Source organism: Sinocyclocheilus anshuiensis, unplaced genomic scaffold, assembly GCF_001515605.1.
Source record: "Sinocyclocheilus anshuiensis isolate Anshui unplaced genomic scaffold, SAMN03320099.WGS_v1.1 scaffold217, whole genome shotgun sequence".
Classification (NCBI taxonomy): Eukaryota; Metazoa; Chordata; class Actinopteri; order Cypriniformes; family Cyprinidae; genus Sinocyclocheilus; species Sinocyclocheilus anshuiensis.
In genome coordinates this window covers 80,603-107,493 of record NW_015536538.1, presented here as the reverse complement: position 1 = coordinate 107,493, position 26,891 = coordinate 80,603, and the positions used below count along the sequence as shown (strand labels likewise).

Below are 26,891 nucleotides of genomic sequence, written 5' to 3'. Positions count from 1 at the left end.
TGACTTGTGCCGTCGACCAAACATGACAGTTCCTTCCTGTTATCCGCCTCCAGAAGGTTTTCTTCACAGTTCCCGCCTCCCCGCTCCTGCTCCTGCTCCTGCTCGAGCCCTCGCTCCCTGTCAATCATCCGTTTGGAATCACGCTAGTGTGCGCACGCAGCTCCGCTGATGTAGGAGGAGACGCTGCTGTCATCTGCAAAAAAAACAAATGCCATAATCCATTTTTAAAGGCAACGGGCTTTTTCCCCCTTATAGGAATTTACATTTTTCTACAAGTGTTGTGGCTGAGCGCTCCTGTGACACAAAACGACACGAAAGGGAATGTTTTTGGCATTATTCAATTACTCGCTGTGAAGCAGTGACGCTTCATTCACCACCTTTTCTGAGGAGGAATCTCTTTTTCCTCCATTTGAAGGGGTGGATAAGGCTGGAGAGGGGGGGCATAGGGAAAGTGGATGTCGCGACTGTGCGATCTGTCCCGTTTTCACCGGGACCCGTGTTGGTGGTGAGCCGCCACGGAGCCGTTGTGGGAGTGTCGCGACGCACGCGAGGATAGTTTCCCCTGGATTTTTCAATCATTTGCGAGATAAGGCTCCCGGACCACCTCCTCCTCGTCGTCGTCGTCGACGCTGCCCTCCCTTCCTCATCCTCCCGGGTTTTTCTTCCTCTCTTACCTCCGTGATTTTGCCGCGGTCCGCACGCGGGGTAGAGGCTCGCGCTCACCGCGAGAGGACTGAACGCAGCGCGCGAGGCCCCCGACCCCCTCCCCCACTCTCAAACCCCCTTCAGATCATCTCCTCACCTCCCTTCTTCTTCTTAATATTTTTCCTCAGAGGAGGATTGGGGGGTTATTTCATTTTTACCCGCCTTTTTTTTCCAGCGGCCACTGATATTTTCGTGTGTGTTTTTTTCTCGTTTCTGAAGCCCCGACGAGGCCGGGCTGTGTACAGTAAAGCAGTGGGGATGACTTTAGAGTCGATGATGGCCTGCTGCCGTAGCGAAGAGGCCAAGGAGTCGAAACGAATCAACGCCGAAATCGATAAGCAGCTGCGTCGAGACAAACGCGACTCGAGACGGGAGTTGAAGCTGCTCCTGCTCGGTACGAGTTCCGCCGCCGCCGTTAAACTCACTCATACACACATATATACAGTCAGTCGACAGGTTTCGCTGTGGTTTTCAACGGTGACTTGTGGTGCTTTTATCGTGGTGGCGGTTTTGTAGCGTAGATTTGAGGCGGTTGCGGTTAATGTTTTTTTTTTTTTAATCCAAGTGAATAGTTTAAAGGCTATCGGCGTTAGCGAATAGTGCTAAGGCCTTAGCGCGTTAGCATATGCGGGCTGAATGCTGGGCAGGGCCTGGCATGCAACAGCACACAAATCTCAGCATGCTCTCTGTTATGTGCATATGCATGTACATGTTAGTGTACATCAGAGGCGAAATGGTTGTACACTGGCTGGTTTGTTTTTGTAGCTGTCAGTTTTGTGTTATGAGTCAACCCAAGTGGTCTGTTGTATGATATTGCATGTTGCATGCAGCTAGAGAGAGGAATATGTGCAAATGTGCAATCGAGGATGACTGTACTGTATGGCAGAGTTGCTTTGCACAGTGTCAGTAAGTGCAAATTAAACGAGAATGTTTTGTGGTTTGTGCAGCTGCATGAATCCTGTCGGATTACAGTATTCAAATCTTAGGGAAATCAGGCAGAGGTTTGTGAGCATGTCAGCTGAGCATTTATTGCTTTAGTGATGGACGTAAATGCTTTTTAGTTGGTGCAGATGATGTTTTTTTCCCCTTGATAATCTTCAAGTTAATGAGAAAAAAAATTAATTAGTATGTAAGTATCAGCCTTGAGTGCAAAACATCAGTCACCATGTGCATCTTGGGAGCATTACCGCGTCAGTCTGTGCCACCTGTCAAATTTTGGTCGTGTTGCACTTTTAGCATTTATTCCTGGGTTGAATTATCTCAAAATGGTGGACAGTTATTGCCTTATGAGGGCGTGAGTGCTCTGCACACTGGACTCTGGTTACTCCCAAGGAAGGAGAATTGGATGCTTTATCAAGCTGTGAAGTTTGGTTGCTGTTCTGTCTATGACTCAGTGAGTTGGTAAGCAGTGATATCTGACACGGACAGCCTTCATTCATTTCCTATTAGTCAGGACTGTTTTTCCGCTTGAAACCACAAAATGAGCTGCCCGTATTAAAATGGATCATACAGTAGGATGAAACAGTGAGCTGATAGGGAGAGATGGACAGAAGTGTGAGTTTTGGTGAAATCTTGCGGAAAAGAAGTCCAATTGACCCTCGCTAAACTCTGCCCACCTTGGTTACGGTTACCAACTCGGAGAAGCTTTACAGAACATCCAATTGGAATGAACTTGAGATTTCCATGAACAATATGATTTATTTTTAGTAAATTGTTTTCTCTGAAATTAAAGATCTACAGGATTCCCGACAAGGCTGCATGTGTTTGACGTAGATACATTTAACCGGGGGGAAGGGGAGTGTAAGGAAGGGTCAGTTGTCTTGAAATTTAGATTTTTGTTATTTTGAATCTGTTAATTGAAACATTGGTGAACCTGTATGCAGGATTATTTTACCTTTTATTTTAAGTTGTCACCACGCAAGCTTGTCAACGCAAACCAAGCTTTGCATAATCGTTCTTGAACTCTGGATAGGAACAGGAGCAGTTCTGTAACAGTGAATGATTCTGAGGACACAGTGGCTCCTATGTGGCTCTGTGACCTCTGTGAAAATACATGAGATTGACCTTTACCGCTATGAGAGAATTAATAAGTAAAAGTTCTCTCCCATATGCTATCCCTGTGCCACCAAAGGAAGTATAAAAAAAGCAGTTTGTTGGTGCTCAGTCATCCTATTAATGGCCCATCCTAAACAAGTTAAAACTGTCAGCCTAACTCTGGATAAGTCTTGGCTAGTCTGGATTAGCCAAGACCTTAATAGGCTTTGCGAACACATATTTGCTTCATTGCTGATACCATAGCTGCTTTCTGTTAACCAGCGTCTCACTCTGTAAAAACAGCTTAGTCTAGATAGTTAAGCTTTGAAAAATTGTGGTTATTAGTAGGGCTGGGTGATATTTCAGATATTCACAAATGTATATGCAACGATTTTCGGCCAGATTTGTGCTATCTTGTTTTGCGGCTTGGCTGTACGAGAGCATTGTCTCTATGTGGCAATATTCCTGTGCTGAAATATTTTCAGGAAAAACATTTCATGTTAAATTTTGCTGCCTATGTGTCGTCCCCCCCTCTGTATTTACTGTATTATCATGTCATGCATTTAATTGGCCACAGTGGCACTTTGGTCAAAATTATGGATTGTCTGATTGGAAAAAAAAAATAAAAACAACAAAGTAATATTGGTAAAAGCCTGAGATGATTTTTGTTGTTGTTGTTGCTATATGGACCAGTTCTAATTATTTCATATTTGGCATAGTATATTAAATTTAGCTGTGCTTTTGAAAGTTTAATAACACAAAAATGTCTTACATGTATGCATTTGTCAGATGCTTTTATCCAAAACTACACAGATTGCATGTAGGATTTTTCTCTATCATTTTTCTTCGTTCATGCTTTCCCTGGTGATCAAACCCCTTGATCTTGGCGTTGACAGCGCTATGATCTACTTGTAGTCAAACAGTAGTAGAGCATGGTGCTAGCAACACCAAGATCATGGGTTTGATTCCCAGGGATTGATGCATGAACTGATAAAATGCAAGGTAAGTTGCTTGTATAAAAGTGTTTGAGCGTTTTCTGATATTCTCTTACAAACTTTTTGAAGTAATATTTATCATCTAGAGCTTTTTTATTTTAGTCCAGACTCCAGAAAATAATCCTACTTGTGCCTTTCAGGGCAGGGCTGTTTTGAATCTGATTCAAGCTTGCATCTCCAATGCCCGTTTCATTAGGATCATCTCTTTGTGGCTTTACAGTTTGCTTGGGATACAGGTAATGCAGATTCACTGTTGAATTCAGTGAAATGTAGAATTTGTCCTATTTTTGAATGACTTTCATTGAACACTTTCATGCTGAAACATGCTGGGTCAGTGGCTACGTTTACATGCAACCAAATAATCCGTCTGTAATGAGATTGACGGCTCAATCGGACTGAAAAGCCTTCATGTAAACACCTTAATCGATCCGATTGAGCTCGATCGGAATGAAATTTCGACCGGATTGAAAGGGGTGGTTTATTCGTTTTCTAATACGATTGAGAGTGCATGTAAACACTCGATCGGATTGAACCCCGAAACTGAAAGGACTGCGTGTGTGCAATGATGCAGAAATAGCATAGTGGCATGTAACGCGCGGAACGAGCGGTTCTTCCTTTTGAATAAAGTGTTGTATAAATGCGTGTCCTGACATTACAAAACTCTCCTTTCACTCGGCAACTGTGAAGTGGAGCAGGACAACCTCCCACCAGTCCTTGTTTTGGATTCTCATCCACAGACAACCTGTTTTGGGTGCGGGGAGGGGCATTTTTACTGCGTGATAAATATGAGCAGCACGGCACAGCGGTTTATAAGTATATTTATCCATAAATTGATCAATATTAATTCTGCTGTTAAAAACAAATAAAGAAACCGTGTAGGAAAGTGGTTATTATTTGCAAACAGTGAGAAACTCTATATTTGTGCAGTGTGCGCATGTAAAAAAAAAAATCGATTCCGATTTGAAGCTTGTGACGTATAAACGCGCACATCAACCCGATCACTTTATTTAGCGTTCATGTAAACACTACATTCAGATTCATCAATCGGAATGAATTCAGTCCGATTGAACCAAAAATTGTGCATGTAAACGTAGCCAGTGTTCTATTTTCAATGGGCTGCAAAATGGAAAGCAAGTGTACTGGATGCATTGATTTAAATTAACAGGACAAACATTTTAATTGCTGATTTTCTCTTCTGAGGTCACTGGCTTAACAATAATTGTTTAAATGTTATTGCAAAAAAAAAGTGCATTATTTTAAAGTTAAGTTTATGATTTTCCTGCTGTCTGCGCTCCGCGCTCTAGTAATGTGCTGTGTATTGTTTGAAAGCTCAGAGAGTTTTTATGTAGCTGTGACCTTTTGAACTGAAGTCTGGATATGTTTTGTCATTCACAATGTGAGATATTAAATCATTTCAGTTGCACAGAGAAACATATTTTATGTATGACCTCTGAAATCAAAGTAGTGTTGTGTTTTTAGCCTTTAACCAACCTTAACAGTAGTACAGGAGATTAGGCCTTCTTCTGGAGATGTAACTGACTGTAACGGTTTGTTAGCCCTGCAAAAAATATAGGAAACAGGCTATGATATGTTTTTAATAAATTAGAAATTGGAAGTGTTAAAATATGCTGGTCTACTTCCCTGCAATCCATGCATCCTTAAAGTTTGTATTTAGTGAAGGCTATTAAGAGGTTAGTCTGTGTCGTTTAGCTTCTCGGATCTTCTCAGAAGTCTTTGGTTCTACACATTCAAAAGTTTGGTAGCAACAAAACACCTATGCATATGCACATCTTGGTAGTGTGTGTAGCCATTTCACTTAAGCATGATTGCTCATTTAAGAAATTCCCAGAGATTATGTAATCAAGAAGCATTCAAAAATATGCTGCATCTTGCTGTCATCTTACGGGATCCAAGTATGACATCTACACCAAGTTGTAATCTCATGCATGCTCTCAATTATGGAGATGTTCTCCTGATGATATAATCATACTGTTAATGCTAACAGTGTGTTTTATGAACCACGGTTTATGAGATGCTTTCACCCATGCAACTTTAACATAAATTGACAAGAATGTTCTAATGGATCTAATGGACTGTTCATTATTGTATATATTGCTATCGTATGGACATAAGGTTTTTGGCCCAGTTCAAATTTCATTAAGAAGTCATTCATGAACTCGTTGTTCTAGTCATTGTATTTTAACTCATCCTAATCCGCTTCTTCACCCATTTGACCCCCGCTCGGTAAAGAGTTCGTTTTATCCAGCTTCTCGATGGCTTAGTTTGACAGGGCCATGACTTCCTGCCAGTGCCATTCATTTGGTCTCTCGCTTCACTGAGCTGCCCGCTCCACCCTTTCCCGCTGTCCATGCGGTCTGTGTTGCCCCTGGTCTGCCCTGAAGCCCTTATCAGGCTATGGAAGGGCTGGGTGCACTGGGGTTTGTCACTCTGTACTTGGTCAAAACAGATTAAAGCTAGAATTTGTCCTCCAAAATTAAGTATTCTCTATTGGAATGGACAGTATTGTAGAAGTGATTCTGTTCTGTAACTGATGCAGAGGTTCTTGCCCTTTTTTATTTCAGTTTTAGATTTTGAAATTTTAGTACTTCAACTTAAAACTTTATTTCTGCTCGTTTCCAAAGCAACATTTCTATTTTTAAGTCATTCATCTAATATTTATTTTACTTCAGAGACAGAGAGACAGAGCCTGAGGCTATTTATCTATGTGATTAATAACATTTTATTTATTTAGTTATTACTCTTTTTCAGTGCTTTTTGACATTGTGTTTTCTTTAGTTTTTCTTTTGTGTCCTGTAATTTCTTGGTTTAATGAAGTAAACTAATTCTAGCCAAGAGGTCAATCTGTGACGTTTAGATCCTCTGTTGGTCAAAAGTCTTCCTGTCATACAGGCCAGAGTTTAAACTTCAGTCTGCAGCAGAATGTGAAATTTTCATTCTCCTGCGTTTGCATGCAGATGAGTTTCACCGTGTCTTTGCGCTAAACCTTTTAGTTTAAGGGTAGGTTGGCCAGTGTCACAGATAAATGTGAATGACAAAACCAGCTGATTTGATTTCAGCTTTTTACACACCAAAAATGGCCTGGTGATTTGGTGTGAGTTTGCATTGTTGACAGCTTGTTAGCATTGGCAGCAGTTGTTTTGGAGTGCTCTGTTCCTGGCTGCCCTACTGAAGATTAAACTTCGCTTCTGACGGCCACATCATGTTTCAGTAAGGGCCTTGGCTTCTGCACACTTTCACTTTCAATTGTGGTGCTCCCAGGACACATCTGTCTTGTTTTGTCATAAGCAGTCCTTTAACGAAACCCTGCTTTGTTTTCAGAGCAACCCTTGAACTGTTCTCCGATCAGTCGCCGTCCCGATTTCCACTCCCTCCCAAGCAAGGCTTTACGGTGGTTTCCATGGCCAGTGCAAACGAGGATTTGCACTTTGGACTTCCACCTAGCAGGTGACGAAACTTTGGCCGGCGTGCACATCAGGTGTCTGCGCAGGGCTTTTGTTTGATTGCGACCCACCGTTGTAGCGCATAATGGATATATGAACATGCTGTGACATCCGTCATGATCAAAAAAGGCAATGCAGTCATGACTGTGCCTCTGTGACGAGCTGCTGTGACAGGCCCGTCTAGAGCTGGAGGGTTGCTTCCTGTCACTCCTGTCCATGTTAGGAGAGCTGATAGAGAGCGGTGGATCTCTGCTGAATGTTAGTGCCAGTCATTGAGATGATTTTTCATCTTCTCACTACCAGGAACTAGGATACACAATAAAAATCTCCCAAGATTCACATTTATGCTGCAGCTAAATGCATTGCGGCATTATGATGTTTTTGTCAGCCGATTCAGTCTGTTCGACTGTCTCAGCCCTCTGTCCACATGAATACAATATTTCAAGAGTTTTCTTTGCATTTTAGGCTTACGTCCAGCAGAGTTGAGCAAATTTCAGAATTGAACAACTGACTTACTTTCATGTGTATTTGAGATTCAAATGACAGGAAGTGGAATTTATTTCAACAGGCATTTTAGAAAATGATTGTTCGAATTCTGCCATCATTAACTCACCATCATGTCTTTCCAAATATGTATGACATTCGTTTTTTATAGAATGAAAATGAATGGGTTCAATGTTGTTTGGTGAGTAAACATAAGATTATAAAATCTTCAAACGTCACGTCAGGCCTTTTACATTTTTCTTTTAAACTTTTAAATAAGGCTGTCAAGCCAACATTTAAAGTTGGTCTTGACAAACTTTACTTTTTCTTAAGAATTACATTATTGGATTTGATACATTTCAGTAAATTGTAATTCATTATAATTTGCCTTGTTTAAATTCAAACTTCAATTCTGTATCCTGTTTTCTACGTCAGTTCAAATTCTGGAATTTAATTGGAATCTACAAACCACTTCTGAGCGCAATGTAAACACTGGAAATCAAGGTTTTTGAAGATAGCTTCAAAAGTGAAGACTTTACAAAATGCTGACATTTTTGGACAACAGTGACATCATGAACACAGTTTGTTTATAAATATTGAGCATGCTTGAATCTGACAAATAGTTTTTTGACTGTGATAATGGATGCCAGGTTGTTGTTGTTTTTTTTTTCAGCTGTTGTAGGTTTAATGACATTGGCCTATTTATAAGTGTTAAGAAGTGGTTTGTATGTTTGTTTGACATCAGGAAAAAAGGAACTTCAATTGACATATGCTTTGTGGTACAGTTTCAGCAATTCCTTGCCAAGCATAATCATGTCAACATTTGTATTATCACATGGACTAACTGTAGGTGTGGATTGTTTTTTTTTTGGGGTCCACATTTATCCAGATACTATTTAAATAGGGTGACCATATGTGCCGTTCATACGGGACACGTCCTGGCCAGGATTTTTATTTCACATTTATGCTGCAGCTAAATGCATTGCGGCATTATGATGTTTTTGTCAGCCGATTCAGTCTGTTCGACTGTCTCAGCCCTCTGTCCACATGAATACAATATTTCAAGAGTTTTCTTTGCATTTTAGGCTTACGTCCAGCAGAGTTGAGCAAATTTCAGAATTGAACAACTGACTTACTTTCATGTGTATTTGAGATTCAAATGACAGGAAGTGGAATTTATTTCAACAGGCATTTTAGAAAATGATTGTTCGAATTCTGCCATCATTAACTCACCATCATGTCTTTCCAAATATGTATGACATTCGTTTTTTATAGAATGAAAATGAATGGGTTCAATGTTGTTTGGTGAGTAAACATAAGATTATAAAATCTTCAAACGTCACGTCAGGCCTTTTACATTTTTCTTTTAAACTTTTAAATAAGGCTGTCAAGCCAACATTTAAAGTTGGTCTTGACAAACTTTACTTTTTCTTAAGAATTACATTATTGGATTTGATACATTTCAGTAAATTGTAATTCATTATAATTTGCCTTGTTTAAATTCAAACTTCAATTCTGTATCCTGTTTTCTACGTCAGTTCAAATTCTGGAATTTAATTGGAATCTACAAACCACTTCTGAGCGCAATGTAAACACTGGAAATCAAGGTTTTTGAAGATAGCTTCAAAAGTGAAGACTTTACAAAATGCTGACATTTTTGGACAACAGTGACATCATGAACACAGTTTGTTTATAAATATTGAGCATGCTTGAATCTGACAAATAGTTTTTTGACTGTGATAATGGATGCCAGGTTGTTGTTGTTTTTTTTTTCAGCTGTTGTAGGTTTAATGACATTGGCCTATTTATAAGTGTTAAGAAGTGGTTTGTATGTTTGTTTGACATCAGGAAAAAAGGAACTTCAATTGACATATGCTTTGTGGTACAGTTTCAGCAATTCCTTGCCAAGCATAATCATGTCAACATTTGTATTATCACATGGACTAACTGTAGGTGTGGATTGTTTTTTTTTTGGGGTCCACATTTATCCAGATACTATTTAAATAGGGTGACCATATGTGCCGTTCATACGGGACACGTCCTGGCCAGGATTTTTATATTGCCTAAAACATCCAAAGTAGTTTGACTAATAACATGCAGGTATTGTATATAATCGACCAATCGTGGCGCGTGAGAAGGTGAGATCTGCAGAAAACGATCAAAGCGATGCAAATACGCACACGTGTTTGTTCGTTTGACTTGAAGCGTCGCTGCGCACCGATCATTGAATGACACCAAAGTACCACGAGAGCGATTCGAAAGCATAAGGAGCCGTCTGCTCTGCTCTGCTCTCTATAGCTCTCGTGAATATCATACAATGATCGATCTGCACAGTGCAAACAGCCAAAACCTGGATATTTTAGTCAATATAGAAATCCTGGCAAGGACGCGTCCCGTAAAAATGGCCCGTATGGTCACCCTATATTTAGGGGAAAAAAAAGATTTATTTTTGCCGTTTTATGCCTGTTTATTTAGATAGGACAGGACAGGAAGTGAAGTGGGTGAGAGAGAGCGCGTCCCGTAAAAATGGCCCGTATGGTCACCCTATATTTAGGGGAAAAAAAAGATGTATTTTTGCCGTTTTATGCCTGTTTATTTAGATAGGACAGGAAGTGAAGTGGGTGAGAGAGAGGGAAATGAGATTGGGGAAAGTCCACAAGCCTGGACTCGAACTCTGGACTCCCAAAGTGCAACGGCGATACAGGTCGGCGCGCTGCCTACGAGCGCTCATCAGCGCTGACAGATACTGTTTTTTAATAAGAACATTTTCGTGCACCTGTGCAAAAGGTCTCAAATGCACCCTCACAAAATTTGCCCTAGCATTTTGTTAATATTTATCCTGCCTCCATTCACTCTCCTATCGGTCCTTCAAGGCCTGCATCAGAATTTTGCATGACAGCAGGCAAGTGGAATCCTGAAGTGTCCCTAACGGTAGGTGATTCTTACTCTTACATAAGCAGCCCCGCATCCTAACCGACCTGTAGAGAGCTTCGTTGTCTGAATGCACATGCTGCCACACGGCGCCTAGAGCCAAACGGGGCCAGGTGGTCTCGGAGGAGAGCTAAGTGAAATCGAAGCGATGCAGGCTGTGGTGCCTTGCCCTCACGATGCTCTGAGAAATTTGTGAATATTTTCATCCCAAACCTGCCTTACAGTGAGATTTCGATGTAGAGAGTCTCGTTTTCACTGACATGCATGTATTTATAGACATGTTCTCTGTTATCCTTGATGAAATTCTTCAAGGAGGTTAACTGACCTGAGTTCGTCCGCTGCTCCCCCTGTGGTAGTATTTATAGAACAGGTGCCATTCTCCAACCACGCCACAGAGACCTGCAGGGATGGATGACACACGCATGTCATTCTTTATTTCTCCCTTTCTTTTTATAATTTTTCTTCTGCTCGGTCACTTTATACGACAAACAGTAAAATATGACTGTATGGTGACCATGTATCTAATTATACACAGCAAACCTTGAATGGCCTTTACTGTCAGCCATGTTGCATGCATACACGATTTTCCTTTTCTTATCCTTGACACATTTAACGGATCAATTTCCTCGCAAAGTAGGCCAAAGAAACGCAAGCCCACTAAAGGGAAGGAACAGATGAGAGAATGGGAGCTGTGGAACACAGGCGATCTCCTTGCCATCTCATTGGTAGCAAACGTTCGGTTTGTAGTTCGCCGACGCTTGATCACAGATGCTCGAATGTAAACATGCTCACATCCCAATCATTTTAGTATAATGCAGAGATTGAACTTGGCACGATTTGCCTCCTCTTTGTTAATCATTGGCTTATCGCTGGTGTAATTTAAGAATACTTGGTGTTCATCTACAGGTTTGGTGGCAAGGCCTGTCAACAATCTGTTTTCCAGGGTTGAGAATTCAGAGTTGAATTGAGAATGGCTTTTCTATTTCAGTTTGTGAATTTGATTTTGAATTGAGTAAGAACACAGGATGCAGAATTGTCATTTTGAATTTGTATGTAGAATTAAAATGATTTGAAATTCAAAGAAATTGTGCATCTGCCCAGGGCAGGACTTACGGGGCCGGGGGCCCCTGGGCTTGAGGTTATGTTTGGGCCCCATACCTATACTATAAATGCCCTCAACTAGAACATTATTATGGAGTAACACAAAATACACAAAAATTAAAATATGCTTTCAAACTCAGGACCTGAATTTCGTTTTAGAAACAGTTTTGGTGGAAAACATTCAGGTACAGAAATGCTGCAGAAATGGAATAAACTGTAAATTAAAAACAGTAAATTTACTGTAAATTAAACAACAGATTCATTCTTAAAATTAAAGTTACAAAAATTATTGTCAAGAGCAGTGAGTGATTTTGTCTTTTGTTGTTAACATTAACAATAACTAATAATTAATTAACATTGTTAACATTAACATTTGGTATGAAAGTGACAGCAGCTTTTACCTGCTGTCTTTCAGTCTGTGTTAAAGAACAAAAAAAAATTTTAGGCTGTAGCCTACCTGAAAAAGTTAAAGCACAGTTTGTTTCATTTGTATCCTATGCTATTGCTAGTAACTTGTTCATTTATTACTGACCGTTTAGTTGTCTTAATGTAACATTATTTATTAAAATGCAAGGTTACTTGAGTCAGAAAAAAATGCACAATCCCGCACCGAGATTCAGGACATGATTAAACATATATTCTATTATATAGAGATTTGTAAAATAAATTTCCACGACTTTTCCAAAGCTTTCTGGGTTTTTCATGACTGTACAAACCCTGTAAATGGTTATTTTTATTTTTTTAAATCGTCTTGATGAAATTTCTGCTCCACTTTGTGTGGAGGTAGTGAGACGGGACAAAGTCCCTGTAAGATATTAGGGTATTCTATAGTCTTTGGATGGGAGAGAGCGCTCAAAACTCTTCAGATTAATTTAGTGGAACATTAATATAGAATCATCCTCTGCAAAGAAGTGAGGCGTGAACATGTGAGAATTTATCATTATCTTTGTAAATGTGCGCTCTTTTGGGCTAAAGGCTTAATGGAACCGTTTAAAGTAGCCATGTGATCACAAATTAATCGGCGATTCGGCGCAGCGCAGACGTGATTTAATACGTGTGTCCTTTTTTTATGTGAAAAAAAATCATAAATTCCAGTTTATGCTGTTTGATTATGGCTTCGAATGTCGTAGTTGGAAGCTGGAAGTTGTTAGCCCTGGCTGGCCCGTGCGCGCTGTTGAAATGCGACTAATAATTTCTGACTGGCACATAACAAATAATTTCTCAAAGATTCTCAAAAGTAGTGACTTTTGTGCGATCAAGCACCACTAACATTTTCTTCTGATACTATTTGTGATACGTTTTGCTCGTCTTGATTTTTGTTTTGCTATGGGGTTCGACAGCAGTCATGACTCTAGAGATCACTTTTTTTGTGCTTATTAGATGTCTTTCTGTTCATCAGTTTGAAGCACATAATCAGGTGTCAAAGGTCAGAAGCATGTTGAAGTTTGAATTTTGGAGAGTTTTAAATTGTCTTGTTTCTACTTCCAGCAATATAGCAAACATCTGTTACAGTGTCTTTGTTACATGCAACCAGCTGTAAGTTAATGGTACTATTAGAATGAACTAAAACAGCTTATGGTCATCAAGTTTGTAGTTAATGCTTTTAAATCTGTAAATAATAATTAAAATAGGTGAAACTGGTAACTCATTGTTTAACATTGTGCATCAGTCTCAATGACTGATGTGCACACATTCATTCTCATGTTTTGCAGACTTTAAGCCATATTTTAGGTATTTTTAGACGTCTGTTAGGCTATCCATTACTGCATTTATTGGATCATAAATATGGTAAAAAATGTGAAATATTATTACAATTTAAAATAACTTTTTTCCATTTGAATATATTTTAAAATGTAATTTATTCTTGCAAAGGCATCTCTGATTTTTCAGCTGCCATTACTCCACATGATCCTCGAGAAGGTGCTCAGATTTGGTGCTCAAGAAATAATGATTATTATGCTCTATGTTAGCCTGCTGGAAAACTTGGCCCATATTTCTGGATTTTTGATCCATGGGAATTATTTTTTTTTTTGTTAAAGAAGACGTACTTGAAGTGTTTTATTGGCTGAACCGTTTCAGTCATGTGACATCCAATATTGCATCTCTGCAGAATAAGATCCATTGCAGATCCATGAATCAAGCTGTGAGACTCGTTGGCCTTTAGCAGAAAGTTTACCGCAGCTGGTGCTATTCGAGTTCACACAGTCAAATAAAATAACCGAGCACTTCCTTTTTGAATCATGTAAACCTCAGTAGGTAATCTCTACCACTCATGCAAATTCTGTGGTTGTTGTTTATCTGATACGCTCACCTCAAACAGCTCACTGCGGTTACTACGCGCTGCAAATGGCCTACTGGCTAGATTTGCATGCTTTCTAAGAGCAGCCGTGTCACTTTCCCCTCACGGTCTGGGCGTCTGCAGTGATTCAAACCTGCGCTGATCGTAGGGTCAGTGTAACGTATGGAGGAGGGAGTGCTCACGCTGCTCAAAGCAGGAAATGCTTTATTAAAATGGAGCCGCATTTGCCATTTGACCCCAGTTTTGGAGAGTTTTTTTTGACCAAATCTCTCTGCTTCTATCTCTCCTCTTCTTCCCAGCATCATCTCCTCGCTTGACTGCAGTGAAGTGATAAGAGACAAGTGCTCTTGTTTTAAATGTACGCTCAGGGATTGACGTGGTGGTTTGTAGCGGGGGGAGGGGGTTTGGCCTGTCGCTATGGCAACAACACAGTTTCTCGGCTCCGTCCGCCCACATGGTGCTCGCCGTGCGCGTGTTGGCCTCTTCCCCCCCCCCCACACATAGCCACACGGTTTCAGGCCGGTCTCTGAATGAGACTCCTGCAGGACTTGAGGGACAGTTGTAGCCTAGATTAGAGTGACTTTTCTGGCTCGCGTGCTCAAATGCTGCCAGCGTCTCTGGTGTTATACGGGCCACTCGTGCTGGGCTGTAGCCCGAGGTGACGCCATATCCTACATCCCAAACTGCTCTCCTATTTCCACTGTTCTTGGAGTAATTATTGGGCCTGAGAATTGGCAAGTGGGTTTGGGATGCTGTTCAGCCCAGATTCTATGAGTTTTCCCTGATTAATTTGACTCGGAAATGGTGATTGTTAAAGAGGATGAACATTGTTGAACTAGAATGTACTGCTGTCAGAGTTTTGAGATCCGAACATTGACATAACTATGTTGCTGAAATACAAACTAAAATTCATATATTCACAAATGTATTTTTATACAGAATATATTGTGTACTACTAGGGGTGTAACAGTGCACAAACATGACGGTTCGGTACATACCTCGGTTTTGACGTCATGGTTTGGTACAGCATTATTATTATTATTTTTTTTTTATTAAACAGTGGTTTACTGAACAAATTGCTCCTTCTTTAAATAAATTCAATTAAAATTAAAATATTCTTGGATGAAAATCTACCTCAGTTTATGCTCTAAACTATAGGGAGCTCTTTTGCATTACTGTAAGGTTACTATTAACAACAGAGCCCAAACTTAAATGTAATTACTATTTATTTTTAAATATAAAAATTAAAACTTAAAGTCCCCATGAAATCAAAATGGAATGTTCTGGCTTTTGGTATGAATATGTTAGGCTTAAGATCATCTATAAGCTAGTGTGCTCCTTTTTTCAAGATATAAGCATTCAAAACTTACAGTCTCTCACTTCTGCCAATATGGATCAGCGATTTTGATGACATCACACTGCACTTCAGCTTCTCGTCAAACTTTGTCCAATCAAATGCTCTCTACATCCGAAGCGTCCCGCCCCTTGCACTATTAATAGACGCTGAAGCTGCAGCTCAAATCGGTCACTTGTACACAGGATTTGTATTTTCTGTACAGTGAATGGCACGTAGTGCATAATATAGGGGATAGGGAACGATTCAGACAGTGTAAATATGCTTTCCGTTGGGGCAAATGAAGTCTGGTTTTGCGCTGTGTCACGCTAACCGCTGCACCGCGCACACAGTCTGCTCCGGTCCACGATATAACGTTAGACGGAGCGGATTATATGCATGAGTCGGCGCAGACCATAAAACTTAACGGACCCATTTAAATTCTACAGAATGCTATATTTTATAGCAATATGAAATTGTGGCTGTCAAATGCGGCTTTACCGAGTTCACCGTCTCTGGTCCAAAATGTAACCGTGATATAAACAAAACACTATTGGCTATTTTAAAAAGGGGGCGCGACTGCTCGATATGTCCCGCCCTGACTTCCTGTTTTAGTTGAAATGAAGTAAACACACAGAACAATGCTGCGTGTTTCAAAGCACTTCAGTGGACCTTTAAAAAAAAATTATGCAAACATGTCAGTTGCACAAAATGCAGTTTTTAAATTAACTTCTAAATTATAACATTTCTGTTTGTTGTTAAAATAAGTTTTAACAGACAGTGGTTGTCATAACTTGCTTCATAATAGATTTATTTAAACACATTAAATAATTAAGACATCACTAACAGGTAAAGTAATGAGTATATAGTTTAATATTTCTCGAATTTTCTTCTCTAGACTTCATTTCTCTAGATAACTAATGAGCTGTGAACACTAATGACTTGCCTGAGGTTAATGAAATACTATTTAGTTTACAAGCTGTTTTATTGATGTCTTTCTGCGGTTGAAACACCGATTGAGCGATTACATGAGGCATGAGATGTTCATTCATGTTTATTTCACATTAAAACTAGTTGTAAAGAGATGGCGGTCACTCGTGCTTTGTGAGTTTTTTGTTTGCTCGCCAAGGCTATATTTATTTGATCAAAAATACAGAAAAACAGTAATACTGTGAAATATCATTACAAATTAAAATAACTGCGTTCTATTTTAATATATTGTAAAATGTAATTTATTCCTGTGATGGTAAAACTGACTTTTTTTGTCTTCAGTGTCACATGATCCTTCAGAAATCATTCTAATATTAACTTTTCTTAATATTATCAATGTTGAAAACACTTGTGCTGATTAATATTTTTGTGGAAACTATGATACATACTTTCTAGGTTTCTTTGAGTCATTGTCAGACTGAGTCATTGTTTTGCAACTTAACATTGTTAGTATTCCCGTCCCTTGACCTCTGACATTAACCGTTTTTGGTTCTGGTTTAAGACTAGGGTTTAGAAATTGCTTGAATTTTTTCTTCTTGTATGGCTGACTGAAAATATTTTTATGGTGCTGTGTGAGTGTAATTCACCATTCACCGTCATTGGGGTGAGTAAATTTACAAAATTGAAAAGTCAACTGATCTGCTTCCATTGACATTGTTTTTTTGCTCTGTCATAGCTGTACTTTTCTTTTCCCCATAAAAAGTACAAACATATTCTTTCCCTCTCTAGATCTGCTCCAACTGAGCCGCTTGTCCAGTCGGCGGGTCCTGTGTTTGGTTTTATAAGGGAAGTAGGGAACTGAAGCCGAAGCGTGACCGCAGGCCTGCACTGTACCGGCTGGAGACTATAATAGCTGCCCCCTTATTTCTAGGTCGTTTAAAAAAAATAGCATAGAGAAACATTTGATTTATGAACATGCCTAATACTGGACAAGGAGGAGGGCCGGCTGTTCAGAGCAGCTAAATGACTGATAACTGATTTAAGAGGAGTGGCTGTCTGTCCTCGTACACAAAGCAGAAGGAGAGAGGGAGCGAGAGGATGGAGATAACAGCAGCCGGCTGCTGGAAGGGTGGAGTGTATGTTGGGGGGTGTTGTAATCTTGTGACAGGGTCACGAGAAATAAATCAGAAGCTTCAAATTATTCTATTTTCTTTTCCTCGTCTCGTCTGGCAAGGGTTTGGAGGAGGAACCACTCGCTTCATGAATGAATGAGTGTGTTTAGAGCTCAGTCGGAGGAAGCGCCATATTTAATTTGATGTGGACGAAAACAGTGCTGTGAGGGACAGAAGTACAGGCCGTTCTGTGTCATACTGGCCTGAGGTCACGTCTAAAATCGACAAAATTTAAGTCAACGATTGATTAGTCTGACAAAAAGCCACTGGTCAAAACCTATCTATACCAGTCATCCATATATCGTTCTATCTTTCCATCCATCTATCCATCGTTCTATCGTTTTCTGTATCTGTCTGTCTGTCTGTTGTTCTATCTATCTGTCGTTCTATCGTTCTGTCTATCGCTCTATCTGTTCTGTCTATGTATCTGTCTATCTGTCTATTCTATCATTGTATCTGTCGTTCTATCTATCGTTCTATTGCTCTGTCTATCGCTCTAACTGTTCTTTCTATCTATCATTCATTCTGTCTTTCATTTTGTGTTGTTCTATCTGTCTGTCTGTCTATCCATTGTTCTGTCATTCTATCTGTCTGTCATTCTACCGATCTATTCCTTCCATCAATCCATCCATCTATCTATCGTTCTATTGTTCTATTATTCTATCTGTCGTTCTGTCTATATATTTGTCTGTCTGTCTATCTACAGTATTGTTCTATCATTGTATCTATCGATCTATTGATCTATCGTTCTATCGCTCTGTCTAACTGTTCTGTCTATGTATGTCTATCTATCTATCTATCTGTCATTCTATCATTGTATTTGTCATCCTTTCTATCTATCTATCTATCTATCTATCTCGTTCTATCACTCTGTTGCTCTGTTTAACTGTTCTGTTTATCTATCTTATCTATCTGTCTATCGTTCTATCATTCTATCATTGTATTTGTCATTCTTTCTGTCATCCTTTCTATCTATCGTTCTATCACTCTATCGCTCTGTCTAACTTCTGTCTATCTATCTATCTGTCATTCTATCATTGTATTTGTCGTTCTTTCTGTCGTCCTTTCTGTCATTCTATATCTATCTATCTATCTATCATTTGTTCTGTCTCTCTCAGTCTATCATCTATCTATCTATCATTCTCTCTATCGTTCTATCTATTGTTCTATCATTCTATCATTGTATTTGTCGTTCTTTCTGTCATCTTTTCTATCTATCTATATCTATCTATCTATCTATCTATCTATCATTTGTTCTGTCTCTCTCAGTCTATCATCTATCTATCGTTCTCTCTATCGTTCTATCTATTGTTCTATCATTCTATCATTGTATTTGTCATTCTTTCTGTCATCTTTTCTATCTATCTATCGTTCTATCACTCTATCACTCTATCGCTCCGTCTAACTGTTCTATCTATCTGTCGTTCTATCATTGTATTTGTCGTTCTTTCTGTCGTCCTTTCTGTCATTCTATCTATATCTATCTATCTATCATTTGTTCTGTCTCTGTCTATCTATCTATCTATCTATCTATCTATCTATCTATCGTTCTGTCTATCATTCTATCATTGTATTTGTCGTTCTTTCTGTCATCCTTTCTATCTATCTATCGTTCTATCACTCTATCGCTCTGTCTAACTGTTCTGTTTATCTATCTATATCTGTCGTTCTATCATTGTATTTGTCGTTCTTTCTGTCGTCCTTTCTGTCATTCTATCTATATCTATCTATCTATCATTTGTTCTGTCTCTGTCTATCTAGCTATCTATCTATCTATCATTTGTTCTGTCTCTGTCTATCTAGCTATCTATCTATCTATCATTTGTTCTGTCTCTGTCTATCTAGCTATCTATCTATCTATCATTTGTTCTGTCTCTGTCTATCTAGCTATCTATCTATCTATCATTTGTTCTGTCTCTGTCTATCTAGCTATCTATCTATCTATCATTTGTTCTGTCTCTGTCTATCTAGCTATCTATCTATCTATCATTTGTTCTGTCTCTGTCTATCTAGCTATCTATCTATCTATCATTTGTTCTGTCTCTGTCTATCTAGCTATCTATCTATCTATCATTTGTTCTGTCTCTGTCTATCTAGCTATCTATCTATCTATCATTTGTTCTGTCTCTGTCTATCTAGCTATCTATCTATCTATCATTTGTTCTGTCTCTGTCTATCTAGCTATCTATCTATCTATCATTTGTTCTGTCTCTGTCTATCTAGCTATCTATCTATCTATCATTTGTTCTGTCTCTGTCTATCTAGCTATCTATCTATCTATCATTTGTTCTGTCTCTGTCTATCTAGCTATCTATCTATCTATCATTTGTTCTGTCTCTGTCTATCTAGCTATCTATCTATCTATCATTTGTTCTGTCTCTGTCTATCTAGCTATCTATCTATCTATCATTTGTTCTGTCTCTGTCTATCTAGCTATCTATCTATCTATCATTTGTTCTGTCTCTGTCTATCTAGCTATCTATCTATCTATCATTTGTTCTGTCTCTGTCTATCTAGCTATCTATCTATCTATCATTTGTTCTGTCTCTGTCTATCTAGCTATCTATCTATCTATCATTTGTTCTGTCTCTGTCTATCTAGCTATCTATCTATCTATCATTTGTTCTGTCTCTGTCTATCTAGCTATCTATCTATCTATCATTTGTTCTGTCTCTGTCTATCTAGCTATCTATCTATCTATCATTTGTTCTGTCTCTGTCTATCTAGCTATCTATCTATCTATCATTTGTTCTGTCTCTGTCTATCTAGCTATCTATCTATCTATCATTTGTTCTGTCTCTGTCTATCTAGCTATCTATCTATCTATCATTTGTTCTGTCTCTGTCTATCTAGCTATCTATCTATCTATCATTTGTTCTGTCTCTGTCTATCTAGCTATCTATCTATCTATCATTTGTTCTGTCTCTGTCTATCTAGCTATCTATCTATCTATCATTTGTTCTGTCTCTGTCTATCTAGCTATCTATCTATCTATCATTTGTTCTGTCTCTGTCTATCTAGCTATCTATCTATCTATCATTTGTTCTGTCTCTGTCTATCTAGCTATCTATCTATCTATCATTTGTTCTGTCTCTGTCTATCTAGCTATCTATCTATCTATCATTTGTTCTGTCTCTGTCTATCTAGCTATCTATCTATCTATCATTTGTTCTGTCTCTGTCTATCTAGCTATCTATCTATCTATCATTTGTTCTGTCTCTGTCTATCTAGCTATCTATCTATCTATCATTTGTTCTGTCTCTGTCTATCTAGCTATCTATCTATCTATCATTTGTTCTGTCTCTGTCTATCTAGCTATCTATCTATCTATCATTTGTTCTGTCTCTGTCTATCTAGCTATCTATCTATCTATCATTTGTTCTGTCTCTGTCTATCTAGCTATCTATCTATCTATCATTTGTTCTGTCTCTGTCTATCTAGCTATCTATCTATCTATCATTTGTTCTGTCTCTGTCTATCTAGCTATCTATCTATCTATCATTTGTTCTGTCTCTGTCTATCTAGCTATCTATCTATCTATCATTTGTTCTGTCTCTGTCTATCTAGCTATCTATCTATCTATCATTTGTTCTGTCTCTGTCTATCTAGCTATCTATCTATCTATCATTTGTTCTGTCTCTGTCTATCTAGCTATCTATCTATCTATCATTTGTTCTGTCTCTGTCTATCTAGCTATCTATCTATCTATCATTTGTTCTGTCTCTGTCTATCTAGCTATCTATCTATCTATCATTTGTTCTGTCTCTGTCTATCTAGCTATCTATCTATCTATCATTTGTTCTGTCTCTGTCTATCTAGCTATCTATCTATCTATCATTTGTTCTGTCTCTGTCTATCTAGCTATCTATCTATCTATCATTTGTTCTGTCTCTGTCTATCTAGCTATCTATCTATCTATCATTTGTTCTGTCTCTGTCTATCTAGCTATCTATCTATCTATCATTTGTTCTGTCTCTGTCTATCTAGCTATCTATCTATCTATCATTTGTTCTGTCTCTGTCTATCTAGCTATCTATCTATCTATCATTTGTTCTGTCTCTGTCTATCTAGCTATCTATCTATCTATCATTTGTTCTGTCTCTGTCTATCTAGCTATCTATCTATCTATCATTTGTTCTGTCTCTGTCTATCTAGCTATCTATCTATCTATCATTTGTTCTGTCTCTGTCTATCTAGCTATCTATCTATCTATCATTTGTTCTGTCTCTGTCTATCTAGCTATCTATCTATCTATCTGTCGTTCTATCATTGTATTTGTCGTTCTTTCTGTCGTCCTTTCTGTCATTCTATCTATATCTATCTATCTATCATTTGTTCTGTCTCTCTCAGTCTATCATCTATCTATCTATCATTCTCTCTATCGTTCTATCTATTGTTCTATCATTCTATCATTGTATTTGTCGTTCTTTCTGTCATCCTTTCTATCTATCTATCGTTCTATCACTCTATCGCTCTGTCTAACTGTTCTGTCTATCTATCTATCTGTCGTTCTATCATTGTATTTGTCGTTCTTTCTGTCGTCCTTTCTGTCATTCTATCTATCATCTGTCTATCTATCTATCTATCTATCTATCTATCTATCTATCATTTGTTCTGTCTCTCTCAGTCTATCATCTATCTATCTTTCTGTCTTTCATTTTGTGTCGTTCTATCTATGTCTGTCTATCCATTGTTCTATCGTTCTATCTGTCTGTCATTCTACCGTTCTATTTATTCCTTCCATCAATCCATCCATCTATCTATCATTCTATTGTTCTATCATTCTATCTGTCTGTCGTTCTACCATTCTATTTATTCCTTCCATCCATCAGTCCATCCATCATTCTTTCTATTGTTTGTCTATCGTTCTTTATCTGTCTGTCTGTCTATTCATGCAGGTAGTCAACTGATTGACCAAGTGAAATGTGACGTGCCAAAGTTCACGTTGTACTGCAGCAGGTGTTTTTTCAGATTCTTCCTACTGTAACCGCTCACTCACGAGAGATCCAGCACCGAGAGATGCTGATGCGTGTAGTATTTCTAAAACAAACAAAGGGGAGGCATTGTTACTATAGCAACCAAATGACTGGCACTTTGAACCTTGAATGCAGAATGTTTTTCCTTTAAAGCACTGCAAATATTTGTTATCAAATTTTCATTCTGTATAGTCATAGTTCATAAAGGTATAGAAGAGTTTGTGCAACAATGCCGGATGTTTGACTTTTTTAAGATTTCCCACTTCATTGAAAGCATTGTGACATGAGTCTGTTTCAGTTAAAGGTGTGTACAGAGCTAATCTAATCATTGGCCATTAGAGCCAAATCTCATCTATCTTCCCCAAAAAGGCTTGGGGTTTGTTTTGATGGACATCCTATAATAAGCCAGGAGTCTCTTGGCATTAATGAATCCCTATATTTGGATAAGATGGTTTTTTTTGTGATCGGGAAAATCCCCTTTTCACATGCCTTCCACGTTTAGGACATTTCCTGGTTGTGCGGGCAACAAAACCATCTTTTCTGCTTTTGTGCAAAGATGCAATTAGAAACATTGTGGCATGTTGCTCGGCTGAAAGATAAAACAATTAGACCTGACGCATGTTTTGCGGGTTGCACATGAGTTTGTTGATCGATGCACGGATACTGTAATTTGATGCAGTTGGATTTGCATCTGTTTAGCATGGGAAGCAAACGCTGTTTGACTTGTTTGATATGAAGCACATTGACTCTCCAGGGATCCAGCCCTGTCATAACATAATCAGCACTGACCCATTAAAAACCAGCTTGGGTTGAACTCTTTGTTTTGCTTTTAAAAAGCATTGTACACTTTTATCTTCTCTCTTGGTTAAACCTCGGGTGTTGCCACTTCAGTTGTCTAATGCATCACTTCTTAATGTGTTTCCATTTTGGACCTGCTACACAATCAGCGTGTTTAATAGTGATCTCCATTCGCATGAATCCACTGAGAGAAAAGAGAAAAATAACATTCTTTTGGCTTCTTCTAAAAGATCAATAACCTGATTTCTATAGTTTGTATTTGGTACTTATAATATCTGCAGAGAGACGGTTGAATTTGACCTGTATGATTGTGAAGAGCAGATTAATTTTTGTTAGGGCATAACTGCACTATAATGTTTCCTTTTATCAAACAACCTTTTCTGTATTGTATTTACCTATTTAAGTTTTTTAAATATGCAATTGTAGAATTGCCATTTTTCTTCATTGGCACTGCAAAAGCCTAATGCACAGATCTGATTTTTTAAAACGTGTGACATCAGGCATTCTATGATTTTTCTATAATTCTGTACTTCTTAAAATTGTAAGATTAAATGTTATACAAAAAGATTTTAAATTTTAGACAAATAGTGTAAATAAATGTTTATACAAAGTTTTTATACATTTTTTTTTAAATGTTATACAAAAAGATTTTAAATTTTAGACAAATAGTGTAAATAAATGTTTATACAAAGTTTTTATACATTTTTTTTTAAATGTTATACAAAAAGATTTTAAATTTTAGACAAATAGTGTAAATAAATGTTTATACAAAGTTTTTATACATTTTTTTTTAAATGTTATACAAAAAGATTTTAAATTTTAGACAAATAGTGTAAATATAATAAAATAATTTATATCAAAATAATTACATTTATTAATTTATTATAAATTTCAATATTTAATTAAATTAAATATTTAATTATTTATTAATAGTAAATGTATGTATATATTGAGGATAACATTACAAGCCCTTTGCCCAAATGTCATGAAACTTACAATGGTTTTCTAAAAAGATGTTTAAATATTGTTTGTGGTAACATCCCTAATTGATAAAAGTTTTTGTTTTTTTCAACTAAAAAGCAACATATCAGACCGAGAAAATATTAGCTTGTAAAAGGTTGACCCTGCACATTAAATGCAGCCTTTTTTGTTGAAAGAGAATGTTTATTGCTCTTTTATAAGATAAAGTGCTCCATTAAGTGGTTATGAAAAAGAATATTATAAACCACTTTGCACATGACCAGCAATGTCTTTTAAGAAGCAAAATATAACATTTGTGCCATGTAAAAAGCAAATGGGTGTGATGCAAATGGGAAAATGCTAACTGAAAATTTCATACTTGTTTAGTTATGTAGTTGAAGTTGCTAAATTTTGTGGATAGTCAAAAATGCAGATGGGGAATTGTTTGGGAAACCTGTAAGCAGTGGTGCTTGGCATTGCCTGGTGGACAATAAAAGTGGCAGAAAAATCTAGTAGGTTTTGTGCTGCAAGTAGGGTTAAAATCTCCCAAAGCAGCTTTAACTGCAGCAGCACATTTACATTCCTCAGAGCCTCAACGTTTTTCCAAAAACTGAGTAGGATTTGGCTTTATTTGTACAGATATGCTCGTGGCCCTTCGCTGATCGGTTCACTTCCTGCAGTCACAGAGGGGATGAAGGACTCCTCTCATTCTGAAAGAGCGGCCTTCCTTTGAAATCCTCACTCAGCTGAACCGAGAAGCAAAACAGGAGTGTTACATAACAAGAGAGAGGGAAGGAGAAAGAGCTTTTCAACAGCATCGACAGCATCTTTAGATATTGTCGGTGTCTCTCGATAGGTTTGTGTTTCCGGTGACAGAGGTGTTGCTTTTTAGAAAATGTCTGGTTTTCCACCAAAACCTACGCGAAGGTTTCACCTTCTTCTGTTGTGGCTACAGTTTGAAAGATACACAGCGGCACCATGGAAGCACCATTTTTCCCCTAAATAACCTTTCAGAGAACAGTTCTTACCATTTTTTCTTAATGTGAAGAACATTTTAAAAATGCAAACAACCTTTTTTCACTGGAAAGAACATTTTGTAGAATGAATAGGTTCCATTGGACATTGAAGGTTCTTCATGGAACCGGAGATGCCAATAAAGACCATTTATTTTTAAGAGTTAAGACTGGAACATTCAACTTGAGATTTAAAATTGACTCTATCTACTTTCACTATGTTCTAGTCATAGTGCTCTTTTAAGGGATTCATGCTATTTTAAAGGACTTTCTCATTGAATACCCTGTTGCATTTGGAAATGTGTGTGTGTGTGTGTGTGTGTGTGTGTGTGTGTGTGTGTGTGTGTGTGTGTGTGTGTGTGTGTGTGTGGGCGAGTTCACATGTGTGACAGATCATACAAACCCTTTTGAAGTTCAGCCTGTACACTGGGCTTCAAAGACAGTCAACATTATTTAGATTTTTTTTTAGATATAAATGAATTGAATTAATGTAACCCAGGAGTTTCCCAAAGTTGCTTGTCAGCTGAACCTTTTAGATGTCAAATATTTACTTAAAGTACCCCCTGAATTTATATATATTTTTTTTCAGTAAATGTTAATTATTTTGATTTGAAAATAACATTGCACATTACATTCCCAAAATGCATGCGTTAAACTCACAGCGCATACAGAGATAGAGACTGTGAGAAGCAGCGTTTAGTGTGAAGTGAGCCACTTTGAGCCACTGTTAATTATATTGTGATTTCTATTTCATTTTGATTAATTGTTCAGTTCCGTGCAGCTCCTTTATGAATCCCCAAGGGTTTGCAAACTGCCATTTGGGAAATGCTGATGTAACCAAAAAGAGCATAAAACGAACCAAAAAGTGTGCTGCTTACAATTAAACGAGTAAAATAAATCCCATAGACTTGCATTGAAGTGAGCAATGTAGTTTTTTTTTGTTTTTTCTTTCTGAAAAAGGACTGGCAGCTAACATCACACAGGCACGTATTTGCTCTCATTAATTAGAAGTGGCTCTTTTCTCTCAAATGAACGATTTAGAGTTTTTGTTGTTGTTTAATTAAATAATTTCAAGTGTCCTGATTTGCTCCCACACTGTGACCAAACCACACATCTGAACAGATGATCATGAATGAAGGATGCTGTACCAATGATCTTGATCGTAGATCCAGAGTTTGAACGTAAACCTGACCTCCGACCCTTACCTCTGTTCTAGGCACGGGTGAGAGCGGCAAGAGTACGTTCATCAAACAGATGCGTATCATCCATGGCACCGGGTACACAGACGAAGACAAACGTGGATTCACCAAGCTAGTGTACCAGAACATCTTCACCTCCATGCAGTCCATGATCCGTGCCACCGAGACCCTGAAAATCGGCTACAAGTATGAGCAGAACAAGGTGAGAATGATTCATGTTGAGTATTGAAGTTAGACGGTTTTAAGGGTGGAACTGATGAAAACATGTCTAGGTCATATTTCACACCTAAATCAAAAGACGTGTAATTTCTGCTCCACTAGTTATCGCCAAGCTCAATTGCAAAAAACTTTCCAGAAACAATTTCGCTCGTCACCTTTAAATAAATAGTTCACCCAAAAAATGAAATGTACTTACCCTCAGGCCATCCAAGATATCCAAGTTTGTTTGGCCATCCAAGTTTGTTTCTTTGTGGGAACAGATTTGGAGAAATTTAGCCATAT

At 38.1% G+C, this 26,891-nt stretch overlaps 1 protein-coding gene across 1 annotated transcript in view; it reads left to right on the top strand.

Annotated features, from left to right (window-relative positions):
- Positions 1-285: 285 nt before the first annotated feature.
- LOC107696027 (guanine nucleotide-binding protein subunit alpha-11-like) overlaps positions 286-26,891 on the top strand; it is a 48,649-nt gene continuing 22,043 nt past the window's right edge. Inside the window, exons 1-2 of the mRNA XM_016496164.1 lie at positions 286-1,099; positions 26,408-26,592. Coding sequence (XP_016351650.1) covers positions 964-1,099; positions 26,408-26,592 — 321 coding nt within the window. The 5' untranslated portion in view covers positions 286-963. The remainder of the gene's footprint in view (positions 1,100-26,407; positions 26,593-26,891) is intronic.